The 26072-nt window shown below is 46.0% G+C and overlaps 1 protein-coding gene across 4 annotated transcripts in view; it reads left to right on the top strand.

The window, feature by feature from the left end:
* Positions 1 to 26072, top strand: part of LOC137561702 (solute carrier family 23 member 1-like) — a 101640-nt gene that overhangs the window by 50259 nt on the left and 25309 nt on the right. For all 4 annotated transcript variants that reach the window (XR_011030088.1, XM_068273046.1, XM_068273045.1 and 1 more), the window contains exons 4-9: positions 4615 to 4774; positions 14450 to 14631; positions 15218 to 15341; positions 15554 to 15710; positions 18921 to 19174; positions 25251 to 25415. Coding sequence is in view for 3 of the 4 variants with exons in the window: in XM_068273046.1 (XP_068129147.1) it covers positions 4615 to 4774; positions 14450 to 14631; positions 15218 to 15341; positions 15554 to 15710; positions 18921 to 19174; positions 25251 to 25415 (1042 nt within the window). In the remaining variant the exon portion in view is untranslated. The remainder of the gene's footprint in view (positions 1 to 4614; positions 4775 to 14449; positions 14632 to 15217; positions 15342 to 15553; positions 15711 to 18920; positions 19175 to 25250; positions 25416 to 26072) is intronic.

Raw genomic sequence — 26072 nt, 5'->3', positions numbered from 1 at the left:
CACGACTCATCACAGCAAGCAGGAGATAGACTTTCTCAGGCTTCTTCAATATCCACGTTATTTATTCAGGAAACAGAAATTCAGATAGATACAGTTAATCATATCCTAGCCTAGCCAATCTTCATGTTTAAGTTCTTGGCGTTATAGCTCTTGATTACCTTCCTAGTGACTGTAATCAGGTCTTCTTAGATCTATTCTAAGTTACATCTAGACTACCTATGTACAGCATACATTATATCAGATTACATATAGAATGAAAATACTTAGAGGTCCTAGTCAGCATCTAGGTAGCATGAAGTAGGAAGCAGAGCAGGAATCAGAGAGCCCTCTGTCCTCTCGTCCCGTGTCTTTAATACCGACTAGGAAAGAGTTAAATGTGACCTCATCTTCGCCCTCCCACAGACCAGACTATTGGCTGAGCCCCCTCGTGGTGTCATAATACCCACCTACTCGATTAATATTTAATGTCACTTTTCCCTTACTTACTGGAATTTTGTATTTTGGTAAACATGGCCTATGTTGATCTTGTGGTGTACATGTGGAGGTCAGTGTAGGCCTGTGGCCTTCTTTCAGGAACATGTTCTCGGTATCTGCGTGTATCATCTGTTACACGCAGACACTGAGATGCTTCTGCCTGAATCACAAGAAACTCTATTTATTTTAAAGGCATACTCTGTGGACAAGCCTTTTACATAAGACTCAGGCCAAATAACTGAGGCCTACTTAAATTATAACACTTAGCAATTCTATGTAGTGGAAAGGTAAACTGAGTTAATGTGCTTTGAATGGATATTTTAGGTAGTCCCTCATATTACACAGAAATTGTAAGATTGGACAAAAAAAAAGATTGTATCATTAGTAGGTACTGTTACGAATGAACAGTGAACAAACGCAATCAATCTTTGATTGTGTTTTACGATTACAATCCAAATTGCCCATCTAGGGTCAGCACAGAGCAAAAACTCTGTGGTTTACCCGTTCATGTCGCTGCAGCTGTTATCCTGAGCTGACAATGTTTTGCTGACAATGTTTTTCTTTAATTACCGGGAACAAAGGAATCTCCCTTCAGCAGGCATCTCACAAGGAAGTGTGAACTGCAACCTGAAAGAGACCATTTGGTACTGCTGCTGGCAGAGAAAGCCTGTGTACAGCAGGACAGCAGATAGAAAGGCACCTCGGCATTATGTGGAATAACTACATTGTATGATTTTTGCCTTTTTAAGACTTACCGTACTTATGATGGGTATGAAAATTGTGTCGTCTGATTGCTACTAACATGACGGTCATTTTCATCCATGTTGTACGGGGCTACGGTATTATCCGTTATACCACTTCTCAGTAACAGAATATCCTACGGTATTCATGTCTGCTATCAATGTGATCTATATTCTTTGGGGATTGTGAATTTGCTAGTATTATTTGTGTGTGATGAACATGGTCTGAGATAAGGAAATATTTTATTTTGGATGGGAATCTGTAACTATTTTTATCCTTGTGTTCAGCCTCGGCTGAGCGGAATCCACCAGACACTGACTTAAATGTGAATATCAAGAATTTATTTGTGACCTTAACAATGGTCAACTGGTAACCTCTCAACCAGTACCAACTTCAACACAAATACAGGTCCTTATCAAAAAATTACCATATTTTGATAAAGTTCATCATTTTCTGTAATGTACTGATAAACATTACTTTCATATATATTATATTCATTACACAACTAAAGTAGTTCAAGCCTTTTATTGCTTTAATATTGATGATTTTGGCATACAGCTCATGAAAACCGTGTGAAAAAGTACAACTACATTTATTTTGAGTATTTTTTTGCTTGTTGGTGGCTTTCAATGCATTTTTATGACAAGCTGTGAAAATATCAAATAAGAGCAAACTCAGGAGAAAAAGTAAATTGCATATGGGCCACAGTCTCTATTTCTTTAGGCAATACAATAATCCATTGCAGAAATGAACCGCTTTTCATCACCAAGTTACTGTTTCTTGAAGGATATACAGGATCTTCTAAAAAAATTAGCATATGGTGATAAAGTTCATTATTTTCTGTAATGTACTGATAAACATTAGACTTTCATATATTTTAGATTCATTACACACAACTGAAGTAGTTCAAGCCTTTTATTGTTTGTTTTACTATTGATGATTTTGGCATACAGCTTATGAAAACCCAAAATTCCTATCTCAAAAAATTAGCATATTTCATCCGACCAATAAAAGAAAAGTGTTTTTAAAACAAAAAAAGTCAACCTTCAAATAATTATGTTCAGTTATGCACTCAATACTTGGTCGGGAATCCTTTTGCAGAAATGACTGCTTCAATGCGGCGTGGCATGGAGGCAATCAGCCTGTGGCACTGCTCAGGTGTTATGGAGGCCCAGGATGCTTCGATAGCGCCCTTAAGCTCATCCAGAGTGTTGGGTCTTGCGTCTCAACTTTCTCTTCACAATATCCCACAGATTCTCTATGGGGTTCAGGTCAGGAGAGTTGGCAGGCCAATTGAGCACAGTAATACCATGGTCAGTAAACCATTTACCAGTGGTTTTGGCACTGTGAGCAGGTGCCAGGTCAGACTGAAAAATGAAATCTTCATCTCCCATAAAGGGCCTCTTTCTCCCTCACTCACCGCCGCCTGACTGAAACGCTGTGAGGAGAACCTGGTTCCCTCAGTCTGTGTCTCGCACTCTCTGCCCATTGCGCCTGCGCTGTTTCCCCTACTCTGCTTGCACGGCGCTTCTGGAAGGTTCCCCGCTTTGCTTAAATGGTCGCCTAGCAACCCAGTACATGCAACCAAATGTGCGCTTAGGCCTCTTTCTATGCGCCGTTTCAGTTCCACAATGCTAATTTCAAAGCAAATTTTAGCCTAACATGCTAATTTTACATTACACATGTTAAATACAATTCCTCACACTCACACAATCCCACTCTCCTCTCTTAAAGAGAACCTGAGGCGGGGTTCTAACAACAAAATCCCCATACAGAGGCCAGGTCTGCCTATAGAGCCCAGCCTCTGTTATTTAGATTCCCCCTAATGCCCCCTCCCCCACCCACCCACGTGCTCTGCGAGACCCGATAATTCAGAGCCGCGCTGCAGACACAGAGCGTGTCGCAGCGGGCTGTATTTACCTCCATAATGCCAGTCCCGCCGCTCCCCCGCCTCCGGTCTGGTCTCGCTGAGCGCAGGGGGGATTTAGGGGGGATCTGATTAGCAACAGAGGCTGGGCTCTATAGGCAGACCCAGCCTCTGTATGGGGATTTTGTTGTTAGAACCCCGCCTCGGGTTCTCTTTAAACGGCTACAAATCTTAAAGAGAACCCGAGGTGGGTTTGAAGAATATTATCTGCATACAGAGGCTGGATCTGCCTATACAGTCCAGCCTCTGTTGCTATCCCAAACCCCCCCTAAGGTCCCCCTGCACTCTGCAATACCTCATAAATCACAGCCACGCTGCTGACAAACAGCTTGTCAGAGCTGGCTGTGTTTATCTCTATAGTGTCAGTCTGCTGCTCTCCCCGCCTCCTGCAGAACTCCAGTCCCCGCCTGCATCCCTTCCCTCCATGCTGATTGGAGGGAAGGGACGGGGGCAGGGACCGGAGCTATGCAGGAGGCGGGGGAGCAGCTGAGACTGACACTACAGATGTAAACACAGCCTCACAGCACGGCTGTGATTTATGAGGGATTGCAGAGTGCAGGGGGACCTTAGTGGGGTTTGGGATAGCAACAGAGGCTGGGCTGTATAGGCAGATCCAGCCTCTGTATGCAGATAACATTCTTTAAACACACCTCGGGTTCTCTTTAAGTCCAAAATATGTAACAATGCACAAACCCCAGCCCACTGGCTGGCTCTGAGATCCGCCCTAGGAGCAGTTATGTATAAAAGAAACGCAGCATTTTCAGTAAAAAGTTCTCCATTTAACTATCCTACAAGAAATTCAAGCAGCTAGCACAAGAACCTCCGACTAGCTGCCATTTTGACGGACTTTTATTCTGAAACCAAGTACTTTCTTGGACTTCCAAACAAGGAAATCTCCCTACCCTTTTATTTTATCTGGGCTACCATCTTTATAATTGTTACTGTCTGTATATATTAATTGATATTGCATTTTCAATAAACAACTTAGTCATTTTCTCAGCTGCATACTTACTTTAAGCAGCTCAGAAAGAATCCTAGCCTTTCTGAAGGTTTGCTATTCTGACTGCAAACGTATTGTTTGAGTAGACTTCAGAGTGTTAACCATTTTTATTCGCAGGTTTAGAATAGTCAGAGCGGGTTCCTCTGTCCTGATACAGAGGTGGTGGCAGCTACCTGAAATATTGTGTAGTAAGGTGTTTGTCGCTCACACCCTCTCTCCTAGTCTGTCTGTTGCCCAATTCCAGCAGTTTCAGTGCATGGATTATATCCACAAGGTTGGATAGTTTGTGTGTTGAAATAAATTGGAAGGCATTGAGCGGTCTGGTCACTAGGGGGCGTGACAGGCACCTTTAGGCGGATTTGGCACACAGATCTACCATATATTGCTTTACAATGTTTATTTTTAAAAGTTGTTTGGAAAAAAAATGATCAGGTAGCTACATGAATTTCTGTATCTGTCGGTTCCTGTACAGGCTTCCCATCCTGCAGGGGGGAACGTTTACCTTTCTGACACCCACCCTCGCCATGTTGTCCCTCCCCAAGTGGAGATGCCCAGAATGGACCCAGAATGCCAGTCTGGTGAATGCCACGTCTCCTGAGTTTGTCAATGTTTGGCAGTCAAGGATTCGAGAGGTAAGAAAGCAAGCCCACCGTTGATGGGGGTGGGGTGGTGATGGGGACTTCTCCAGGATTGGACCAAGGGTGGGTGTGCACTGGTGTTTACCTGATTAACTCTTATGTTACAGTAGAATACCTTTATAGTAAACTCCGAGGGATCAAGAAAAGTAGTTTACTATATTAGAAGTTTACTATATCACAATTGGTCATACTTTGTATATTTGTACAGAAGCATTTCTTTCTATATCCAAAGGTTTACTATATCAGAGTTTACTATAACAAGATTCTACTGCAGTCCAGATTAATACGGCGGCATATCTGTTCCCTATATTGGACACTTCCTCTAGATTGTAAGCTTGCAAGGGCAGGGAACTCCTGCTAGTGTTTCTTATTCTGCTGTAATTTATCATATGAACATGTACTGGTCATGTCTGAAACCACTCATCAACAATGTCTGTATTCAGGGCTGGATTTGTACTCTTTACCATCCAAGGCCACTGTCAGCAGCCTCCCCCCCTTCAAAATAGCGAGATGACTCCTCTCCCCATTCCCTCCAGTATAGGTAGCCAGATGACTCCTCCCCCCTTTCCCTTTAGTATAGGTAGCCAGATGCCTCTCTTAATCCCTCCATTTCCCACCCCTTTTCAGTATAGGTAACTAGCTTAACTTCACACTGCAGCTGCCATCTGTGTCACTCATTTCTCCGCTCCTCTCCAGTGCAGAAGCTTCCTCTTCCTTTCCGTCTCCAATGCTGCCCAAGTCCATAGGCCACAATGCAAATGTGCACAGAGAGCAAGGTGGATGCTGCACAGGCAGCTAGCAGCAGAGTACCGCAGTCAGGCACTAGCCTGATCTTCCTGCATTGCAGCATTTGCAAGCCTGCAAATGCTGCACCAGTTTAGCCTGCTGCTTTGGTGCCCTTACTCCTATAGTGCCCTAGGCTATGACCTAGGTGGCCTTAGCCTAAATCCGGCCCTTTCTGTATTTGTATTGCAGTTTGTCCTGATTGCACTGTTTTGAACCTCTCATGTATCTGTTCCCCACTGTTTGCTTTGTTTTGTACTATGTACACCGCTATGAAAGATCATGTTGGAGCTATATAAATACAAAAAAATAAAAATAAAATAGTATGTTTGTGGCTGCCAGAGACAGATGAGGACAAAATGGGGCCCAGACAACATGGTCAACAATCTGATATCAATTGGAAAAAAAATCAAATGAAACAATTCGTCAATGGAATAGGTAGCAATTAATCAATTACAATCTGATGCCAAACAGATCAGCAAACAATATTTAGATAAAGGCAGCTGAGATAACAAGTTAATGGAAAAGTCCAGTAGGTAAAAATGCTGTGTATGGATGTGCACTAGTGCTTACAGAGGCAGAAGGTGATAAGTGTCAGTAAGCGGGGAGAGAAGCCTAAGCTACTGCTGCTTCCTCAGAGGCTTGGCAACTGAATGGGGAAGACCCTATTTAAGGCTCCCTGCACACTGCAAATCCGTTTTCCGATTCCGATTCCGTTTCCGATTCCGTTTCCGATTTTCCTTGAATACATTCAACAGAAAAACGGATCAAAAAACGCAGCATGCAGTTAAGATTAAAAATCTGAATCGGAATCGGATGTAAAAACAGATAAGCGGAATCGGAATCTGAAATGCATGCAGTGTGCAAGAGGCCTAAGTCCCAGGAATCGGTGCAAAGTTGGCATCTATCTGCTCAGTGCTCACAGCCTCTGAGAGGGTGCCCTTACCACCCTTACCAATCCATACCACCCTTATCAATCCTTATGCAAGGTACGCCCCATACGATTTTCTGATAGATTTACCTGCCAGATAATTTTTTTTTTTCCAACATGTTGGAAAAAATCTATCTGGGAAGTAAATCTAACAGAAAATCTAGCAGAAATTGTATGGTGTGTACCTAGCATTACTTAGTCCTGGGTTCTGACTTTCCTTTCAACTCTCTCATTATAAGAAAATCTATGCCATACCGCCTCCTGAAGCAGCCAGTCAAACGCTGAAAAGTATGTGGGCAGTACAGAGGCAGAGACAGCGGATCTCAGTGGGCACAAGATGATTGGATGCTGAGTATTAAAGGCAGACTACAGCTGTGCCGCAAGCAGGGCTGACTGAAGAGAGCAGTGACCGCAGCATGACAATGGTTGCTATAGGCAGTAGGGTGAGAGTCAAACTATGCACCTCCTTGGGGGCAGGCAATGATGCCCATGGTGCTGTGGAACAAATGGCATTAACCATGCCTGCACCCCTGTAGATACGCCTCTGACCACCAGCAAGAGTTACAAGGCATGTCATGATTCCTGACAGAGGGAAAAGGTGCCTTGTCCTATTGAGTTTAAAGTCTCTAAGAGGTGGGGGCACACAGTAAAGGCCAGTTTTAGCTACAATGGGGCCCCGGGGCAAAAGTAACTTGGGGGGGGGGGGGCTAGCAATGCCCCCCTTTCTGCAGCCTCCGAGCCAACTCCCAGGACCCATCCCACCACACTCCTAGCCACACAAGATCATTTGGTGTTCATCATATGTCCCCAAAAGCATTGTTGAGGACCCCATTATTCCCCTTCCCCTTACAAATCCAAAGTGTACAAACATTGGGGTGTAACCTAATCCAGGCAGGACACAGGAGGCAGCACCACACTCTATGCTTCACACAGCAGAGTCTTACCTAATCCAGGCAGGACACAGGAGGCAGCACCACACTATGCTACACACAGCGGAGTCTTGCCTAATCCAGGCAGGACATAGGAGGCAGCACCACACTCTATGCTACACATACACTGGAGTCTTACCTAATCTAGGCAGGACACATGAGGCAGCACCACACTCTATGCTTCACACAGCGGAGTCTTACCTAACCCAGGCAGGACACAGGAGGCAGCACTACACTCTATACTTCACACAGCAGAGTCTTACCTAATCCAGGCAGGACACAGGAGACAGCACCACACTCTATGCTACACATACACTGGAGTCTTACCTAATCCAGGCAGGACACAGGAGGAGGCAGCACCACACTCTGTGCTTCACACAGGGGAGTCTTACCTAATCCAGGCAGGACACAGGAGGCAGCACTACACTCTATGCTTCACACAGCAGAGTCTTACCTAATCCAGGCAGGACACAGGAGGCAGCACTACACTCTGATTCACACAGCAGTCTTACCTAATCCAGGCAGGACACAGGAGGCCTCACCACACTCTGTGCTACACACAGCGGAGTCTTACCTAATCCAGGCAGGAAATAGGAGGGAGCACCACCCTCTATGCTACACACATCGGAGTCTTACATAATGCAGGCAGGACACAGGAGGCCTCACCACTCTATGCTTCACACAACAGAGTCTTACCTAATCCAGGCAGGACACAGGAGGCAGCGCCACCCTCTATGCTACACACAGCGGAGTCTTACCTAATCCAGGCAGCAGCAGGAGGCAGCACCACCCTCTGATACACACACACACACCGAAGTCTTACCTAATCCAGGCAGGACACAGGAGGAGGCATCACCACACTCTATGCTTCACACAACAGAGTCTTACCTAATCCAGGCAGGACACAGGAGGCAGCGCCACCCTCTATGCTACACACAGCGGAGTCTTACCTAATCCAGGCAGCAGCAGGAGGCAGCACCACCCTCTGATACACACACACACACCGAAGTCTTACCTAATCCAGGCAGGACACAGGAGGAGGCATCACCACACTCTATGCTTCACACAGCGGAGTCTTACCTAATCCAGGTAGGACACAGGAGGCAGCACCACACTCTATGCTACACACAGCGGAGTCTTACCTAATCCAGGTAGGACACAGGAGGCAGCACTACACTCTATGCTTCACACAGCAGAGTCTCACCTAATCCAGGCAGGACACAGGAGGCAGCACTACACTCTATGCTTCACACAGCGGAGTCTTACCTAATCCAGGCAGGACACAGGAGGCCTCACCACACTCTGTGCTACACACTGCGGAGTCTTACCTAATCCAGGCAGGACACAGGAGGCAGCACTACACTCTATGCTTCATACAACGGAGTCTTACCTAATCCAGGCAGGACACAGGAGGAGGCAGCACCACACTCTATGCTACACACAGCGGCAGAGCCGGGACAAGGTCATCCAGCACCCAAGGCTGAGACACCAAAGTGCGCCCCTCCATCCCTCCCACCCCAGCCGTCACACACTAATTTCTATTAGACTAAGAGGCGCCACAGGGCACACAACCAGAGATGATCAGAGGCAGCACCACACTCTATGCTTCACACAGCGGACTCTTGCCTAATCCAGGCAGGATACAGGAGGCAGCACCATGCTCTATGCTCCGGATTTCTCCCCACAGCTCCTCTCTTCCTCGTTCCTTGCAGGCATTCATGGGGTCACCATAGCTGGAGGAGAGGGGAAGATGCACCTTGGGGGGCCCCTACAGGCTCTGGGGCACTTGCCTCCTATGCCTCTATGTAAGCGCCGGCCCTGAATACAGTATACAGCTAATAGAGGTACCAGAAACTCACAAACTGGAACTTACAATATAATCTTGTAAATGCTCCACTCATGACTCCAAGCAATAGAGGGAAAAAGAGAAAAAAAAAAAGAGGGCTGGCTTTCTAAAATGCTATAACGTTGTATGACAGTTTAGAGACTGAAGAAACATCTCATGCAACGTCTAGACTTTCACAGTAGCAGGAAAACGCTGGTAAAGGAGATTTACTCTGTGGTTCCCAGGATAAAGTTTGTGTTTTTCTACGGAGTGTTGTGTTTGCAAGTAATAAACTACCAATCTAAGGATGATCGCAAATGAATTATTGACCTGCAGGCATGACATTGTACAGAGGAAAATTGACACTCCGGAGAGATTGGAGAACACTGATAAGTGATGTATTCTAGTTTACTATTCACCAGTTTATCAAAACTGAAGAACAGAGAAGATAAAATAGCTCAGGCCAAAAGGGCTCTGTTTACTTCTATTAGTAAGCTCTTCCTGAAACCGTAACCCAGATCTGATAAATGGCACATTACAGCTTCTCATACACAATGGAATCACTGTTCCAATATTTATATCACAACATTGCAAAGATTTCAGAAAAACTCACATTTTTCACCAAAGCAGGATTCTCTACAAGGCAACCTGTGTCAGGGGGCCCTCCCTCTCCTATCTCAGGTTACCAAAAGGACAAACTGTGACAGTGATTTTATGAGAAAAGTGGCTCACTGTTACCAACTTCCTGTACATAATTTGTCTTTTCCTGTTCAGTAAGCCAGCACCTATTCAGTAAGGAGACCTTGGGCAAGACTTCCTAACACTGCTGCTGCCTACTGAGTGGGCCCTAGCGGCTGCAGCTCTAGCGCTTTGAGTCTGCCAGGAGAAAAGCACAATATAAATGTTCGGTCAGCGGCGTAATTGCAAATCATCCCCCCCCTCCCCCAGCAAAACTTTGATGGTGCCCCCTTAATGTTCACCACACCCTTCCCTTGCCTACCCATAGTGACCCTCACAGCCTCGGGGCCCATCTTGCAAGAGTCATAAAACAAGTGTGGCTGTTATAAACATCACACCCATAACAAGTGAAGCTACAAAAACACCTGATCCGAAGGATGGACCTCTTTTATCAGAAGGAGTGAAGGAGTTGGGCCCCCTTACTGCTCTGCTCACCCCTATGGTTGCAGGGGCTGCTCTACTCTATTTATGCCCCTTGTTCTGGTATACCTATGAATTTGCTGCCAAGAGATTTGGGTGCAGGATAAAGCCGATATATGGCTTACCCTCCTCCAGCTTCTTTTGCTCAAAGATTTCCTTAACGGACACCTGGCTGCTGTGGGCAGAGGAGCAGGAACCGCTCAAGGTGAGAGGCGGAGTGGAGGAGGGTGGCTGTGAAGGTGCAAGAGCTAAAGCGGCTGAAGATGCTGCACCTGAAGGAAGAGGAGGAGGTGGAGGGTGGCTTTGCGTTTGTGTGCTGCTTTTCCTCAGGTGGTCATCCTATTGCTGTTTGTGCTTTTTCGTCATGTGCCTTTGTAAGGCAGTTGTCCCTACGCGGGTCTTGGTCTTTCCACGACTCCATTTTTGGTGGCAGAGAGTACAGATGGCATCGCTGTCATCTGAGGCAGACACACATAAAAATGTCCACACCGCTGAGCCCGGCAATGATGGCACTGTGGTGGTGGCCGCAGCTGACCTTGAAGGGCATGTTGGCTGGCTGTCCAAAGGTGGCGATACATGCCACCGGACACTGCCACCAGCTGTTTCTGACGACAAGCTCCTCCTGCTTCTTTCAGCAACTCGTCTCCTCCTACTTCTCTCTGACACCCCCCTCTGAACTGTCTCCCTGTTCATCTTGTCTATTGGGAACCCACGTGACATCCATGGCAGTATCATCATCATCATCCTCCACATCTTCGCTTGTATCAGACACCTCCAAAACTGCACCAACAACAGGTATTTCATCATCCTTACACCTTACGTCCATACTGATGCCTATCTCAGACATATGAGGTGGTGTAACATGCTTATCGCCTTCATCTTGTAACAATAATGGCTGTGAATCAGTTAATTCCCCACCAAATAACTCCTGCGAACTGTCAAATGGAGCGGATGTGGTGCTAGTAGTAGCAGTGGTGGCTGCCAGCTGAATGTTAGGTGGGGTGCCAGAATCAGAGCAGGAGGAGGAAGATATGTCACGGTTCCATGCGGAAGCTGAGGAAGATGAGGTATTCTGTGTTAAATAGTCAACTACGTCCTGACAATCTTGGGAGTTGATGGCATGTGCCTTCTGAACACTGTACTTTGATCAAGGGCCGCAACGAAATCACGTCAGCACGACCTCGAACAGACCTGCCGGGTGGCCTGCCTCTGCCTGTTGTTTTGTCCATATTGGGGGGATGAAGTGAAAGGTATACACTGACTTGACTAATACAATGTGCAGTCACAGATACAGTGAAAGGTATACACTGACTGCTGGTATAATACAATGTGCAGTTACACAGATGCACTGACAGGTACTGACTGCTGGTATAATACAATGTGCAGTCACACAGATGCAGTGAAAGGTACTGACTGGTGGTATAATACAATGTGCAGTCACACAGATGCAGTGAAAGGTATGCACTGACTGCTGTATAATGAGACGAATACACTTGAAATCCCATAACAAGAATCCGTTATGGAGGGCAAGTCTGCCATCCATTCAAGTGAAAGGTATGCACTGACTGGTATAATACAATGTGCAGTCACACAGATGCAGTGAAAAGGTATGCAGTGACTGGTATATAAAACAGTGTGCAGTCACACAGATGCAGTGAAAGGTAGGCAGTGACTGGTATTAAAAACAGTGTGCAGTCACAGATGCAGTGACTGGTGGTATAATACAATGTGCAGTCACACAGATGCAGTGAAAGGTATGCAGTGACTGGTGGTATAATACAATGTGCTTGTCACACAGATGCAGTGACACGTTATGCACTGACTGGTATTCAAAACAGTGTGCAGTCACACAGATGCAGTGACTGGTGGTATAATACAATGTGCAATCACACAGATGCAGTGAAAGGTATGCACTGAATGTGCTGGGCCTGGCACAGTATAGCAATTAGCAAGGGCCAGCAGCGACCGACAGGGCTGTATATGCAGTGTCAGACACGCACACGCGTACACACACACGCACGTACACACGCACGTACACACGCACGTACACACGCACGTACACACGCACGTACACACGCACGTACACACGCACGTACACACGCACGTACACACGCACGTACACACGCACGTACACACGCACGTACACACACACACACACACACACACACACACACACACACACACACACACACACACACACACACACACCTCTCACATGAACATTAGCTCTCAAAAGAGCTTTTTTTTGGTGGTTCTTTTCAGCAACAAATATTAGCAAGGCGCAAGCTAACAAGACCGAACCAATGCTTTCCCTATCCAGCAACCTCTCCCTTCTCTCACTAGCAGCAGAGTGAGAAGATGGCAGACACAGCTGCGTTTTTATAGGGGGGGGGTCCAGGAGGGAGCGCAGCCTAATCGGCTGCCATGTGTCTGACTGTGATGTAGAGGGTCAAAGTTTAGCCCAATGATGTGGTATAGGGGGCTATATGTTTGATTGTTTTGGGACGTGGTGGGAAACTGGAGTGCCCGGAGGAAACACACAGACATGGGACAACACACAAACCCCTTGCAGAAGTTGACCTGGCTGGGATTCGAACCGGGGACCCAGCGCTGCAAGGCGAGAGCGCTAACCACTATGCCACCGTGTTGCCCCAAATATGATGCATGTTGCTTTTGCTGCAATGTAGTTATAATCTGCACTATGTTGTTGTTATTTGCACTATGCCAATTGCCATGTGTCCACAAATAATTCCGGGTCCGGCACCGGTTGCACTTCGCGAATACAGTTGATTCTGATCATTGGTGATGGCGGAGAAGAATAGTAACAGCACCTGGTGGTGGTAGTGGCTGGCTACACTTATCATGGGGGGATGCTGGTGGCCTTGTTTGTTATGATGGGGGGAAAAGGAGTGGGAATGCTGGTCGCACTTCTTATAGTGTGTGGGGTGGGCTGTGGGCATCAAAATAGTGCTTTAGAGGGGGGCATCTCTCGGCATGCATGAAATGGGGGCATGAGGAAAAATGGGCACTGGGGGAAGCCGATACAAGCCTAAATAATAAATACCGTTGTGAATTGGGCGCCAGATGAGGATAGTATAACATTGAATAATTTCAAGGATATTTTACTACGACTAAACCTGTCTCTACTCTCACACAGATTCCCCCCCCCCCCCCCCGATGCCTGCCCTTAAAACCCCCTTCCTGAACCCTGACCCTAAAAGGGGGGTGGGGGCTTCCTGATGCCTAACCGTAAAACCGCCCTTCCTGACACCTAACCTTAAAATCGCCCTTCCTGACGCCTAAGCCTAAAACTGCCCTTCTTGACACCTACCCCAAAACCCTGTTTCCTGATACCTAACCATAAAACCGCATGTATCAACACTGTTAACTATAAACTTAAAACCATATTTTTCGGGTGCCCAAATTTCTGCTTTCGGCACCCAATAGCCAATATTTGCATTAGCACCTTTGGCGGAGCCTAAACCAGTGGCGTAGCTAAGGAGCTGTGGGCCCCGATGCAAGTTTTACAATGGGCCCTCCCCAAGCACTCTATACATAACAATTAATACGGCGCACCAAAACCTGCCATTGGCAACTACAGTGTCAGAGGTGCAAGAAGGGGATGGGGAGCAGTTTGTTAATGATTACCACTATTCAAAGTATCTATAGAAGTGATTATGAGCACAGGACGAATAAAGAGCTAATACTGTAGTTGAGGGAGGGCCCTTCGGGGCCCCTCTGGCCCAAGGGCCCCGATGAGATTGCAACTCCTGTTGCTACGCCCCTGGCCCAAACCGTCCATTAGTCAGGGTGCTCAAATTTGCTGCTTCCATGTCTTGTAGTTCTGCCCCTGCAATTGAGTTTAGCTGAGATAATGCCATGGTAATTTTATGCAACAGAAACCATTTTTAGTCCTCTATAGATCTCTCTTTATCACGGACGCTCATGAAATACACTTTCAGCATCTAATTCCTAGGGAACAAGGCTGCAATGTTTGCTGAATTTCTCACATGTGTGACCCTCACTCTTTCTTTGTTTCCTAGGTTCAAGGGGCCATCATGGTAGCATCTTGTTTCCAGATATTTGTTGGGTTTACCGGCCTCATTGGGTTTCTCATGCGATTTATTGGACCTCTGACCATTGCTCCCACCATTACGCTGATCGCACTACCTCTGTTTCAGTCTGCTGGCTACGATGCGGGAACCCACTGGGGGATAGCGATCATGTGAGTGAAACATGACGAGAAGAATAAAAGTCGTCTTAAGTGGGACAAAATTTTGCAAATCCTATTTACGCAATAAAGAGTTGGTTGTATATAAGAAAAACAAACCACGGATCGGTATCAAGATTACTGACAACTTTACATTCTCAAAGTCACAGTTTAGAGATGTCCATGAGGTGTAGGAGGAGTTTCAGCTGTGTACAACACTGATACTATTATGCTAGAGTCAAAGATCACATGCCTTTATTTTAACTTCGTAGGTAGTGATGGTCATGTCTAGGAGAAATCCATGGAGTGCCATGTGATTTGTATGATCAGCTGATAGATTTGCAAAGCTCTGATTTGCTTTGATCACATCCTGCTTTAGCACATGATCATGACTAGCAAATCAGAGACATATCTATCACATGCTTCTCCATGAGTTCTCCTAGACATGACCATCACTATTTCTGGATAATGGCTGAAAGAATCAATTCTAGCTTTCCTGCAACTGTAAACTTTGAAGAGTTTGCACAAGTCTGTTAAAGCTGTTATATTTTGCAGTCCGCCTTTTCTGATAGGTCTCCTATTTGTTTTTCCCTCCTCTCAGGACCACATTCCTCATAGTGCTCTTCTCCCAGTACCTGCGAAACATTCCTCTGTCAATCCCATATTACTCTAAGAGTAGCAGAAAATGGCAGTACTCCAAGACCTACATCTTCCAGATCTTTCCGGTAATAAACACACAGCAAAAACTTTTGCATGGACTTGGATTTAAGATAAGAATGGGCGGTGGGTTTGCTTTCAGCAAATATTCCCAGAATGCATCAAGGGTTTTTTTTTTACACCCAAGTGCCAAAAAACCTTGATGCACTCTGGGAATATTTGCCAAAAGAGGACGTGACTGTGTAACAACCCTGGTGTTTGCTCTGTATTTTCTGCCCAGGTTTTGCTCGGCATCTCCCTCTCCTGGCTGGTGTGTTACATCCTGACCATCACCAATGTCTTCCCATCCAAGCCAGACGTGTATGGATATTATGCTCGCACTGATGTTAAAGGGGACGTTCTTTCTCGTGCTCCATGGTTCCGTTTCCCCTATCCAGGTAAGTACTGGTCATAGCAGCAGGGCCGGCGCTACCATAGAAGTAAACAAGGCAATTGTCCCGGGCCTACAAATGTTGTCAGGGCTACCAGGTCTCCCCTTGACTTGTGTTCCCTAGGGCCCCTGCAAAGTTTTGTCAACGTAACAACTTACCTGTCCCAGTGCGCTGCTCTGTCCATGCTCCCCATCTATATCTTTGCTGGCTGCATCTTCTCCATGACCTGTCTCATGTCATTACACAATTACATGCACTGGGCCACTGAGAAGAGGGGCCCTGTGAAGATAAGTGTGCATGGAATGGAGCAGCATGACAAATTATGCAGGGGCCCAGGGTCAGAAAGTACAAATAATGGGGGGGCAGCTGCAGCCATCTTGGGGCTCCATGGGGGTACATTTACTGTGAGGGAAGCGCCCCCCCAGTTAAGTCTGGCTCAGGGACCCATTGTGGCCTGAACTGGCACTGCAGAGCAGACACCGTTGGAACATCTCTCAGGTGGCAGGGGCTTTTATAAAGGGGTCAACACAGTGGTGGTGTAGCTAAAAAGTCCCAGTGTGAGTTTTACATTGGATCCACTCAAGTACTCTCTACATGTAACAATGAATATGGAACACCAAAACCTGCCAAGGACAGCCACAGTGTCAGAGAGGTATAAGCAGAGGAGGGTCAGAGTTTAAGGATTACTATTATTGAAAGCAGTTACAGGTGACCATTGGCAGTTTCTTGGGCAGGGCGACCGCCCTGAGTGCAGACCAGCAAGAAGAAGGGGGGCGCAGACAGAAGGACATAACCGCTAGGGAGCTGGTGACGCGTGGTGCAGCCAAATGGAAGAAGAAAGCAGATTACCAGGGTGATTACCTTCCTTGACTCCTCCTGGACTGCCTGCGTCAGACGCCAAGTCATCATCACGTCACCACCGCGTTCGGACGCCTGATGTCCTGTAGCATTACTGCAGGCTGCCAGTGCGCGGCACCCATGGAGGAGTCAGCTTTCCGGGCTGTTGCTGTGTGTTTTCCTGGTCCCTGCTTTCTCCTGGATGAGCGGCTGGTCACTAGTAAGTAGGCAGATCTACTTGTGACCTGTGGCTGTGTGACTGTCCCTAAAGAGTGAGGGTTTGCGAGTCCACGGGGGTGAGGGGAAAGGGGGTGCAATTTTTACACCCTCGCCCTGGGTGAAATTTAGCCTAGAAACTACCCTGCCAGTGTAGCACAGTAAGTGTACCAGAGCTGAATTAAAAAAAGAAAATGTTTATACATACCTGGGGCTTCCTCCAGCCCTATAAGTTCGGATCGCTCCCACGCTGTCGTCCTACGCTGTCTGCAGCTCCGGTAGTGGGTCCCTTCACTTCAGCCAGTCGGAACCAGTCTGCGCAAGAGAAGTGCACCCTCTACATATCTCTTTAGCGGCCGCTGGAGAGATACGCAAAGAGCACACTTCTCTTACGCCAGACTCGCCGCAACTGATAGAAGTGACGGGACCCAGTATCAGAGCTGCAGACAGCAGAGGATGTCGGCGTGGGAGCGATCGGAGCGGATGAGGCTGGAGGAAGCCCCAGGTATGTATACAACTTTTTTTTTTCTTTTATTCAGCTCTGGTTCTGTTTAAGGTTAGGCATTGGCAGTGTGAGTGTTTAGTGTGAGAATAGGCTTAGGTTTAGCTATAGTAAAATATTTTACACTTTAATAGCAGAATATTGGTAAATTTAACAATATTTTACTGGACGCTTCTAATTTCTGGGTGCCATTTTTGACCTACGGCCTTCCACTCCCTGCTGCTGTCATCGGATTGCTCTGTTGTCATCCAAAGTTGTTATAAGGAAGTGTTGCAAGAGCAATAATACAGCAGTATCTTTGTTGGACTTATGTCACTAGAACATTTTCCATTTTGCTGGAGTCGTTGTCTTTTATACTCCAATCAGGAAAGACTTGCGCTTGTACCACTAATTGTGCAATAAATGTGAGTTATCGTAAGTAATAAACAGATTAGATAGCTGCTGAGATTTCAACAAGTTCCCAACAATATTTTTACCTTTTGTACTTCCTTCTGCTAGCCAGAGAGTAGATGGACTCCTTAGCATCCTTACGGCCTGGAACCCGCTACAAATCGCAAATCCGTAGCGCAATCGGGTATTTTAATTAGCATTTTGTAAGTGATTTCATGAGCGTTTTGTGGCGATTTTGGGAGAGATTTTAAAAAGTGTAAGCTTTTTGCCAGCGATTGTGATAGCAATTTGCGATTAGCGGTTTCGCTCCCAAAATGCTGCCTGTCCTGCGATTGCGAGTTTGCTCATCGCAGTCGCTACTGTGGAATCAGTCCCATCCACTTACATTGGCAGAGCGTTTAGGGAAAGTGCTAGTGATTTAAAGCGCTCCCCTAAACGCTCAAAAAAGTGCTCTAGTGGGTTCCAGCCCTGGCAGTGATGCACAATTTCCCCATCCAGCTGTTGCCCCAGGCTGTTTAACATTTTAAATTTTGCATAAAAATATTTTTAGAGGGAACCTGAAGTGAGGGATATGGAGGCTGCCATATTTCCTTCTAAACAATGCCAGCTGCCTGGCAGCCCTGCTGAGCTCTTTGGAATGAGTAGTGTCTGAATCACACACCTGTAATAAGCATGCAGCAGTTTTGTCAGATCAATTTTTTAGTAGTTGTAGAAGAGAAACCTTCTGTAGTTGGCTTTCAGGTTCCATTTAGTCCTTACAAAATCCTAGTGATTTGCGGTTTGCCTCAAATTCTAGTGGTTTGCAGTTGTACTCTGTCATAAAGCATCACATGAATAAATGGTGTTAAAGGGAACCCGAGGTGAGCGGGATATGGAGGCTGCCATATTTATTACATTGTAAACAATGCCAGTGGCCCAGCAGCCTTGTTGATCTTCTGGCATATGGAATGTCTGAGTCAAGACCCTGAAACAGGGAGATGGCTGATCAAGTAAAACCGGAGTCAGAGTACCTGATCCGCTGCACGCTTGTTCAGGGTCTATGGCTAAAACTATTAGAGACACAGGATCTGCCAGGCAACTGGTATTGTTTAGAAGGTAATAAATATGGCAGGCTCCATATCCCTCTCACCTCGGGTTTCCTCTCAACTCCATCAACCTCTTCTTCTTTTTTTTATTTTTTTTTTTAAATTGAAACTAAGCACTCTAATAACTTGACTGCCAGAATTGGCGTAACTTAATTTGACTTGGAGCTGTTGTTGTTTGTGTTGTAGGCCAGTGGGGGACCCCGACCGTCAGTCTGGAGGGGGTGTTTGGCATCTTGGCTGGAGTCATCTCTTCCATGGTTGAATCGGTGGGCGATTACCATGCCTGTGCTCGTCTTTCTGGGGCACCTCCCCCTCCCAAGCATGCCATAAACAGAGGAATCGGTATAGAAGGCATTGGCTGTCTTCTGGCGGGAGCATGGGGCACAGGAAATGGCACCACATCGTACAGTGAAAATGTTGGTGCTCTCGGAATCACAAGGGTAAGTGCAAACTTTGTCCCTGTAGAAATGCAGCAGCCAACAAGGTCATAGGCATAGCGCCACCCTTCTCACAGTGACATACTCCCTGCTGGACAGGAAGTACATTAATGGGATTCCCAGGTCCCCCATCATCTGTGCGTCTTTGTCGCATGTGCGCCTCACCACTGCCGCCAACGTAAAATGTATGCGTTGCTAATTGACTTACATTACTTCCGCCATTGCTGTCGCCACGGAAGTCCAATAATGTGCTGTTGACTTTACGACAGCTCAGTGGCGAATCGGAGCCTTCCAGCACAACACGACATAGGCCTCGATTCATAAAGCATTACCGCATGCAGTAATGCTGAAAATAGCTGTCTTTACTGAACACCTAGGAAAATGTCAATTCATAAAAGCTGTTACCGCATGAAAAACTGAAATTCCCGAGCAGTGAGGTAAATTACCGACTCCTGCGGTAATTACCTCAACACATGTCAGTAAATGTCAATTCATAGAGATTAGAGCAGGCGGTAATAGCACGGAACATACTGACTGCTTTGAGGAGGTGATAAGAGAGAGGGACTGTGTGATGTTAATGGAGACTCAGCAGAAGCAGTGAGATCTCCCCCAAGCCAGCAGCAGAGAGATCAGAACAAACAAGGCTTCTCCTGAATACCCTAGGCTGTGTTTTTAACCTCTTGGGTACCTGTTTTTCAGATGTGTATTTGCTGGAGATGAACATCACAAAAGCATGGCATGTGTAAATTTTCTTGAAGTTCTTCTACACTGTGGCGATTTAGATTGTTTAGAAAGACTAATAGACAGATTTAGAGCAGATTCAGGGCAAGCAGAGGCAGTATAACAAAACATGCACATCTAAACTGAAGCTGGGATGCCTCTTTTATTGTAATGCTGTCTCTGCACGGAGAACAGCAAATGTAACTCCTCAGCCAGCTACCGGCAGTTTAGTTCGGTAAAACGCTGCATTTATATCGCAGCTGTGGAAAGGTTTATGAATTAGCGTACAAAAGTCTAAAATACCGAATGCGGTATTTTCCCGACAAGATTTTTTTACCGCACAGCCTTTTATGAATTGACCCCATAGTAAGTGTACTAGGCCCCATAGACTTGTATGGCTGCCTTATCCTGTGTGCAGACATGGTAATGCAACGCAATGAAGACTGAATGGAATAGGGAAGGCCCCCTTTTCCCTAGGCAGTCTGTGAAGAGTGTGAGTGGGCACACCATATGTATAGTCGGGTGCTTGATATTGTGGCATAGGTTATGCCACCTCAAAGTCCAATTCATCCAGTAGATCAGCACACCGTTTTCCAAACAAGTCACGCTCTTTATTGAGCCATACAATCCACAGGATTAGCCGACAATTGTTTCGTGGGCCTCGCAGGGTACCCCTTTATCAAGGCGCCTTGATAAAGGGGCACCCTACTTTTCCCTAGGCAATCTGGATGCGAGATAGCTTAAAGCACGCATAACAAAGTTATCTATTTTTTTGCCGGATGGACTTGCTTACTGCAGTTTTTTGGGTAGAGATGACCTGAAATGACACTTCCTGGAAAAGTTGGCCTTTGGAATCCTTATAGTGATATATGATGGTAAATGCGTTAATAAATAACTATGCGATAATGGACTGGAAAGCTATGCATCATAAATAAACTGATGAGATAAACAATTGTATCTATAGACTTCCGTCTAAATAAGACTTTCCTGAACTCCTACAGACTAAGGCTGGGTTCACACTGTTTCAGTCGTGTAAAAATAGATCATTTTCTGTTTAAACGGATCAGTTTGTTACATTGGGCATCATTTTTCACCCAGTTCTGTTCTGACACCCACTCGTCTCCTATGCTGTCCATACAGGTCATCCAACGTCACTAGCATCAGCAATCTGGTCCTCTGCTCTAGAAATGCCTGTATACAACCATCAGAAGCATCAGGTCTCAATGGTTTGCAAAAGACCAATGGGAAATCCTCCCTGAGCATCAGGGAAGATTTTAATTGGTCCACTACTCTGTGAACCAATGAGAATCCACTCTGGGGAAGGACGAATCCCATTGGTCTATAGCAAACCAATTGGATGCTGATGCTTCTGCTGAGGCTCTGGGAGCTGGATACTCACATTTTTCCCATGCAGTCATCTGAATGGATGACAACAGCAGTGGCGGAGGACAGAAATGTATGGCGGCAGGTGTTTTGCAAAACTTATGTTGTGAGCAGCCTAGTGACTCTAATTTTATCCCCATGATGATGCCTATCCCTATCTAGTACTATATTTACACTGGTATCTCAAGATATAATTACATGACCCATTACGTACACAAAGCGGTGCGGGGGCTTATGGGACATAGAGGCATGTTTGCTGGTCCAAAACATGCCTCTGTGTCCCCTATGTATTGTTCTCTGCCCCCTCCTGTGCAGCGCTGTCACCTCTGGAAAATTGCCAACATTCAGCCTGTCAGCAATCTAAAGGGTAAGGGGCATCCCTTGCAGGATAGGCACTCCTGCAAAACGCCCATTCCTCAGCTCTCATTGCTGTGGCTGGAAAGAGTACTGGTTAAGGGCTCTGCCTCGGACACAGGAGACCAGGGTTCAAATCTCAGCTCTGCCTGTTCAGTAAGCCTGCACCTATTCAGCAGGAGACAGTCTCCCTAATGGCCCATACTCACGGGCTACGAAAGTGGCCTGTCGCCAGCACACGTGAGCGTGTGCGCGACAGGCCGGCGACAGCTCCTCGCCAGGTCCCTCCGCATACACACGGCGGAGGGACCTGGCAACTAATGCGGCGGAAGCTGTCGCTGCTGTTCCTCCCCCCGCCGGAGGTTGAAGGAATTCCCTGGGTGTTGCTGTCGCTAGTCCGCATACTCACGCGGACTAGCGACAGTTGCGGCGGAGATGCGGCGGCAACTGTCGCCAGGCGATTGACCGCGCCAATCGCCTGGCGACAGCAGCGACGGGCGACAGTTCGGGGTGTGCGCCCGTGCAACGGCCCATACTCACGGGCGACATTTGTCGCCCGTGAGTATGGGCCATAACACTGCTACTGCCTATAGAGCGCGTCCTAGTGGCTGCAGCTCTGGCGCTTTGAGTCCGCCAGGAGAAAAGCGCTATATAAGTGTTTGTCCTTGTCTTTTTGTCATTGCCTCTCCCCTGCCTCCCTGTACTGTGCTCTGTAATGAGACACACAAAGCAGAGCTTGCAGCGTCGTGACCCCCGGGGGTCACTGAAAACAGAAGCACTTGATATCTGAAAATGAGAGCGGTGGTAATTGAGGATACCTGGTCAGGCTAACCCCCCCGGATCAGGTAGTGGTTTTTTTTTTGTTTTTTTTCTCTTCTCCAAAAATTCTCTTTAAAAGATACTGGACGTGACGTGTAACCTGATGAGATAAGCATGTGTATGTAAAATACCATACTTGCTTAGTACTGGGTTGAGCTTCCTCCCTTTTTTTTTTTATAATGCTTCCCCCCCTCCCCCCCATTTTAGTTCCAGTGATGGCTTCTCTAGTTGTTTGCTCCAAAGGTCCAGGGTCTCCCGATCTTGTGCTCATTGGAAATTGTAAGTGACCTTGCAACTTACAGTAGATCTCTATAGCTATGCATCATTTTGATATGGAATTTTCAAACAAATGAACAGGTAGCTGATCATGAATTTTATTTTTATTTTTTTGCCTGAAGCTACTTACTCTCTAAGGTCTTGTTCACATCTAAAATCGAAATTGCTGATGCAATAGTTTTGAAAAATTTTTAAAGCGCTTTTCTAAGCGTTTTTGCGGAGCGATTCTGTTTTTTTTCACTTCCAGTGAACTCTTTCAGCCGAAAATGAATAAATACCATGTATTTATTCATGAAAGTGCCCAGGAAATCACTATGCAAAGCGTTTTCTTGCAAGCACTTTGCGATTTCCCTTTACCTTCCATTGAGGCAAATTGCCCCAAAAATTGTACAGGTAGCGCTTTGGTGAGCGGATCGTAAACGAACTGCTCAAATGTGAACACTCTCTCATAGGGAATCATTGCACAATCACTTTTAGGGCGTTTTTGTCTGTCCCTGTTTCTTTGATGTATAAGTGCTTCAGAAAAGAGCATTGTAGCCGACCCAAGTTAGGTCCGAGAACTCAGAGGAGCTCTTTTGTATAGATAACTGAAGTTTAACTCTTTCTGTACTAGAAAAAAGGGCGCCGTAAAAAAAGGGCCCTACTTGATAATGAAATGGCACCGGTTATTAATGAAATCTGATAACGATAAACATCATTGTCAAGCTTTAACATTAAATACCGTTGTAAAAACAGACAAGAAATAATAACGAAAATATATTAACGTTAATTATTGTTACATAATTCAACAATACAGCTTAACCGAACCCTACTCTCACACAGAACCCTTCCCTGGTGGTGCCTAAAACTAACCACCCCCCTGGTGGTGCCTAACCCTAACCAACCCCCCTGGTGGTGCTTAACCCTAACCACCCCCTCGGTGTTGCCTAAAACTAACCGCCGCCCGGGTGGTGCCTGCCTAACCCTAACCACTCCCCTGGTGGTGCCTAACTCTAACCACTCCCTCTGCAGAAACACCCTTTTACATGTAGTAACGATAATATCTTTGATAATGTAAAATCTGTACACATAAACGACATATGACAAAAAAAGATAACATTGCAAACGTCTTCAAAAACTGTAATGTTCTAATGTTGTTAACCATATTAATCGCAGCACCCTTTTTTCTACTTTTTTTTTCACCGTATTAATGATAATTGTATTAGGCTGGTTTCACAGTGGGACGTTAAAGTCCCACGTTACAGCAGCCAGTAACGCAGCCTAACTCACAGCACCGTAAAATCAATTGTGCTGTTCACAGTGCACACGTTGCGTTACATAGTAACGCAGCACGTTAAAAACAAAGTGCTGCATGCTGTATGTTATACTGGGCTAAGCCACGTTAGACTGTTTGCACATGCTCAGTAATGTTGGAGGAGGAGGTCTCCCCTCCTTCTCTGCAGCCAGCCACATGGCTAATTAATATTCACTGCACTGCAGAGACTCGTGGTGGGACTGTAGTGTTGTCCGGATTATGAACGAATAGTTCATTTGATCCGGATCTTTTTTGTGAGTTGAATCATCCGGATCATCACAATGAAAGATTCGGTTCACAGTGGATGTCTGTCTGGAAGAAACCGGAACATACAGAATGTACAGTGCAGGGAAAGTCCTGTCCTGCTAGTCATTTCACCCAGTCTGCTTCCCTAGTAAAATGATTCAAATGATTTGGTTCAAAGATCCGGATCTTTTCAATGATCCGAATCCTTAAAAAGATCCGGACTTCCTATCACTAACCTGGAGCGGCTGCTTTGAGAGCTGCATAACGCAGCTCAATCTGACGTCCAACTTCAACACCACCATGCGTTGCGTTAGGGGCACGTTATGCGACCATAATGTCCCCTAAAACGCAACGTCTTGGTGTGTAAGTAGCCTTAAGGTCTATGGCGGCTCTCTTTTCGTCCACCCTCAGCCGGCGCCCTTTTTTCCTGCTGCCAATATGACTTTTTTCTTTGCTGTTAATGTTCTATTTCTTATCTGTACTACACATACAATTCATTATCTCGTAAGTTTATTTTCGCTTCAGATTCTCTTTAAGTGTATACAGGTTTCCTCTCCTATGCCCCTAAATGCATTGCTCTCGCCCATCACCTTTTAGTCCTACAGGGAAGTTCCTGTACCAGGATAGGAAGTTCCTGTACCAGGATAGAAAGTTCCTGTACCAGGATAGGAAGTTCCTGTACCAGGATAGGAAGTTCCTGTACCAGGATAGGAAGTTCCTGTACCAGGATAGGAAGTTCCTGCAATAGTCCTCTCCCTCTCTCATCCAATATAATCTCTAATCATCATTTTGGATGACAATACTCCAAAGAGTGAACTTAATGCTCAGTTTCATTTGTCTAGGTTCAAACGAGGTTTGTTTTAGGAGCTGCCAAATTTCGCCAAGACTGTAGGAGCTGCTTTTAGACTTTCCCCACATGGAACTGCACCTGAAAGTTTTTTATGTATAAGATGAGGCTCTGATCCAATCCTCTTATCTGTGTTTCAGGTTGGAAGCCGGATGGTGATCATTGCCGGGGGGATACTGATGCTCCTCTTGGGTGTGTTCAGTAAGATTGGTGCCGTGTTTGCCACCATCCCGACGCCAGTAATCGGAGGAATGTTCCTGGTGATGTTCGGGGTCATTGCCGCAGTCGGGATGTCCAATTTGCAGGTGAATGGATGGAATACATAGCACTATACTGGTCCTGTGTGAGAAGAGGGCTGGATTTATCATTCAGCACTAGGTCCATCCGACCAATCAAATGTCACAGTGGCTTCATTCGATTGGTCCGCATTAAAGCTGCATACATTTGACTAATAATAGCATGAAATCTGGATCAAGAATTATTTGCATCTCACACTGACCATGAACTTTTGTGTTTAAGCATTTGTTATGGTCCATCTTCACTGCTTATCATCCCTGTGCAGGGGTTTTCAGCACATACTGTACTGGCTGGTGATCAGTCATTCATTGGTTTAAACAAGGAGGAGTGATGTACCAGTATTATCAAGCAGAGCTAAGATCAGCACAATTGGTCAGAACCTTGTTGAAAAATATTTAATCCACACTTAAAGGACACCGGAACTGAGGGGGGTATGGAGGGTGACATATTTATTTTCCTTTAAACAATGCAGATTACCTGGCTGTCTTGCTATCTTCTGTCTCTGATACTTTTCGCCATATACCCTGAACAAGCATGCAAATCAAATGTTTCTAACTGAAGTCTGACTAGATTAGCTTGTTCCAGGTGTGTGCTCCAGTTACCAATACAGCTAAAGAGATCAGAAGGAAGCCAGGCAACTGGTATTGGTTAAAAGCAAATACATA

Source organism: Hyperolius riggenbachi, chromosome 3 (genome assembly GCF_040937935.1).
Source record: "Hyperolius riggenbachi isolate aHypRig1 chromosome 3, aHypRig1.pri, whole genome shotgun sequence".
Taxonomy (NCBI): Eukaryota; Metazoa; Chordata; class Amphibia; order Anura; family Hyperoliidae; genus Hyperolius; species Hyperolius riggenbachi.
This window is presented reverse-complemented; position numbering and strand designations above follow the sequence as displayed.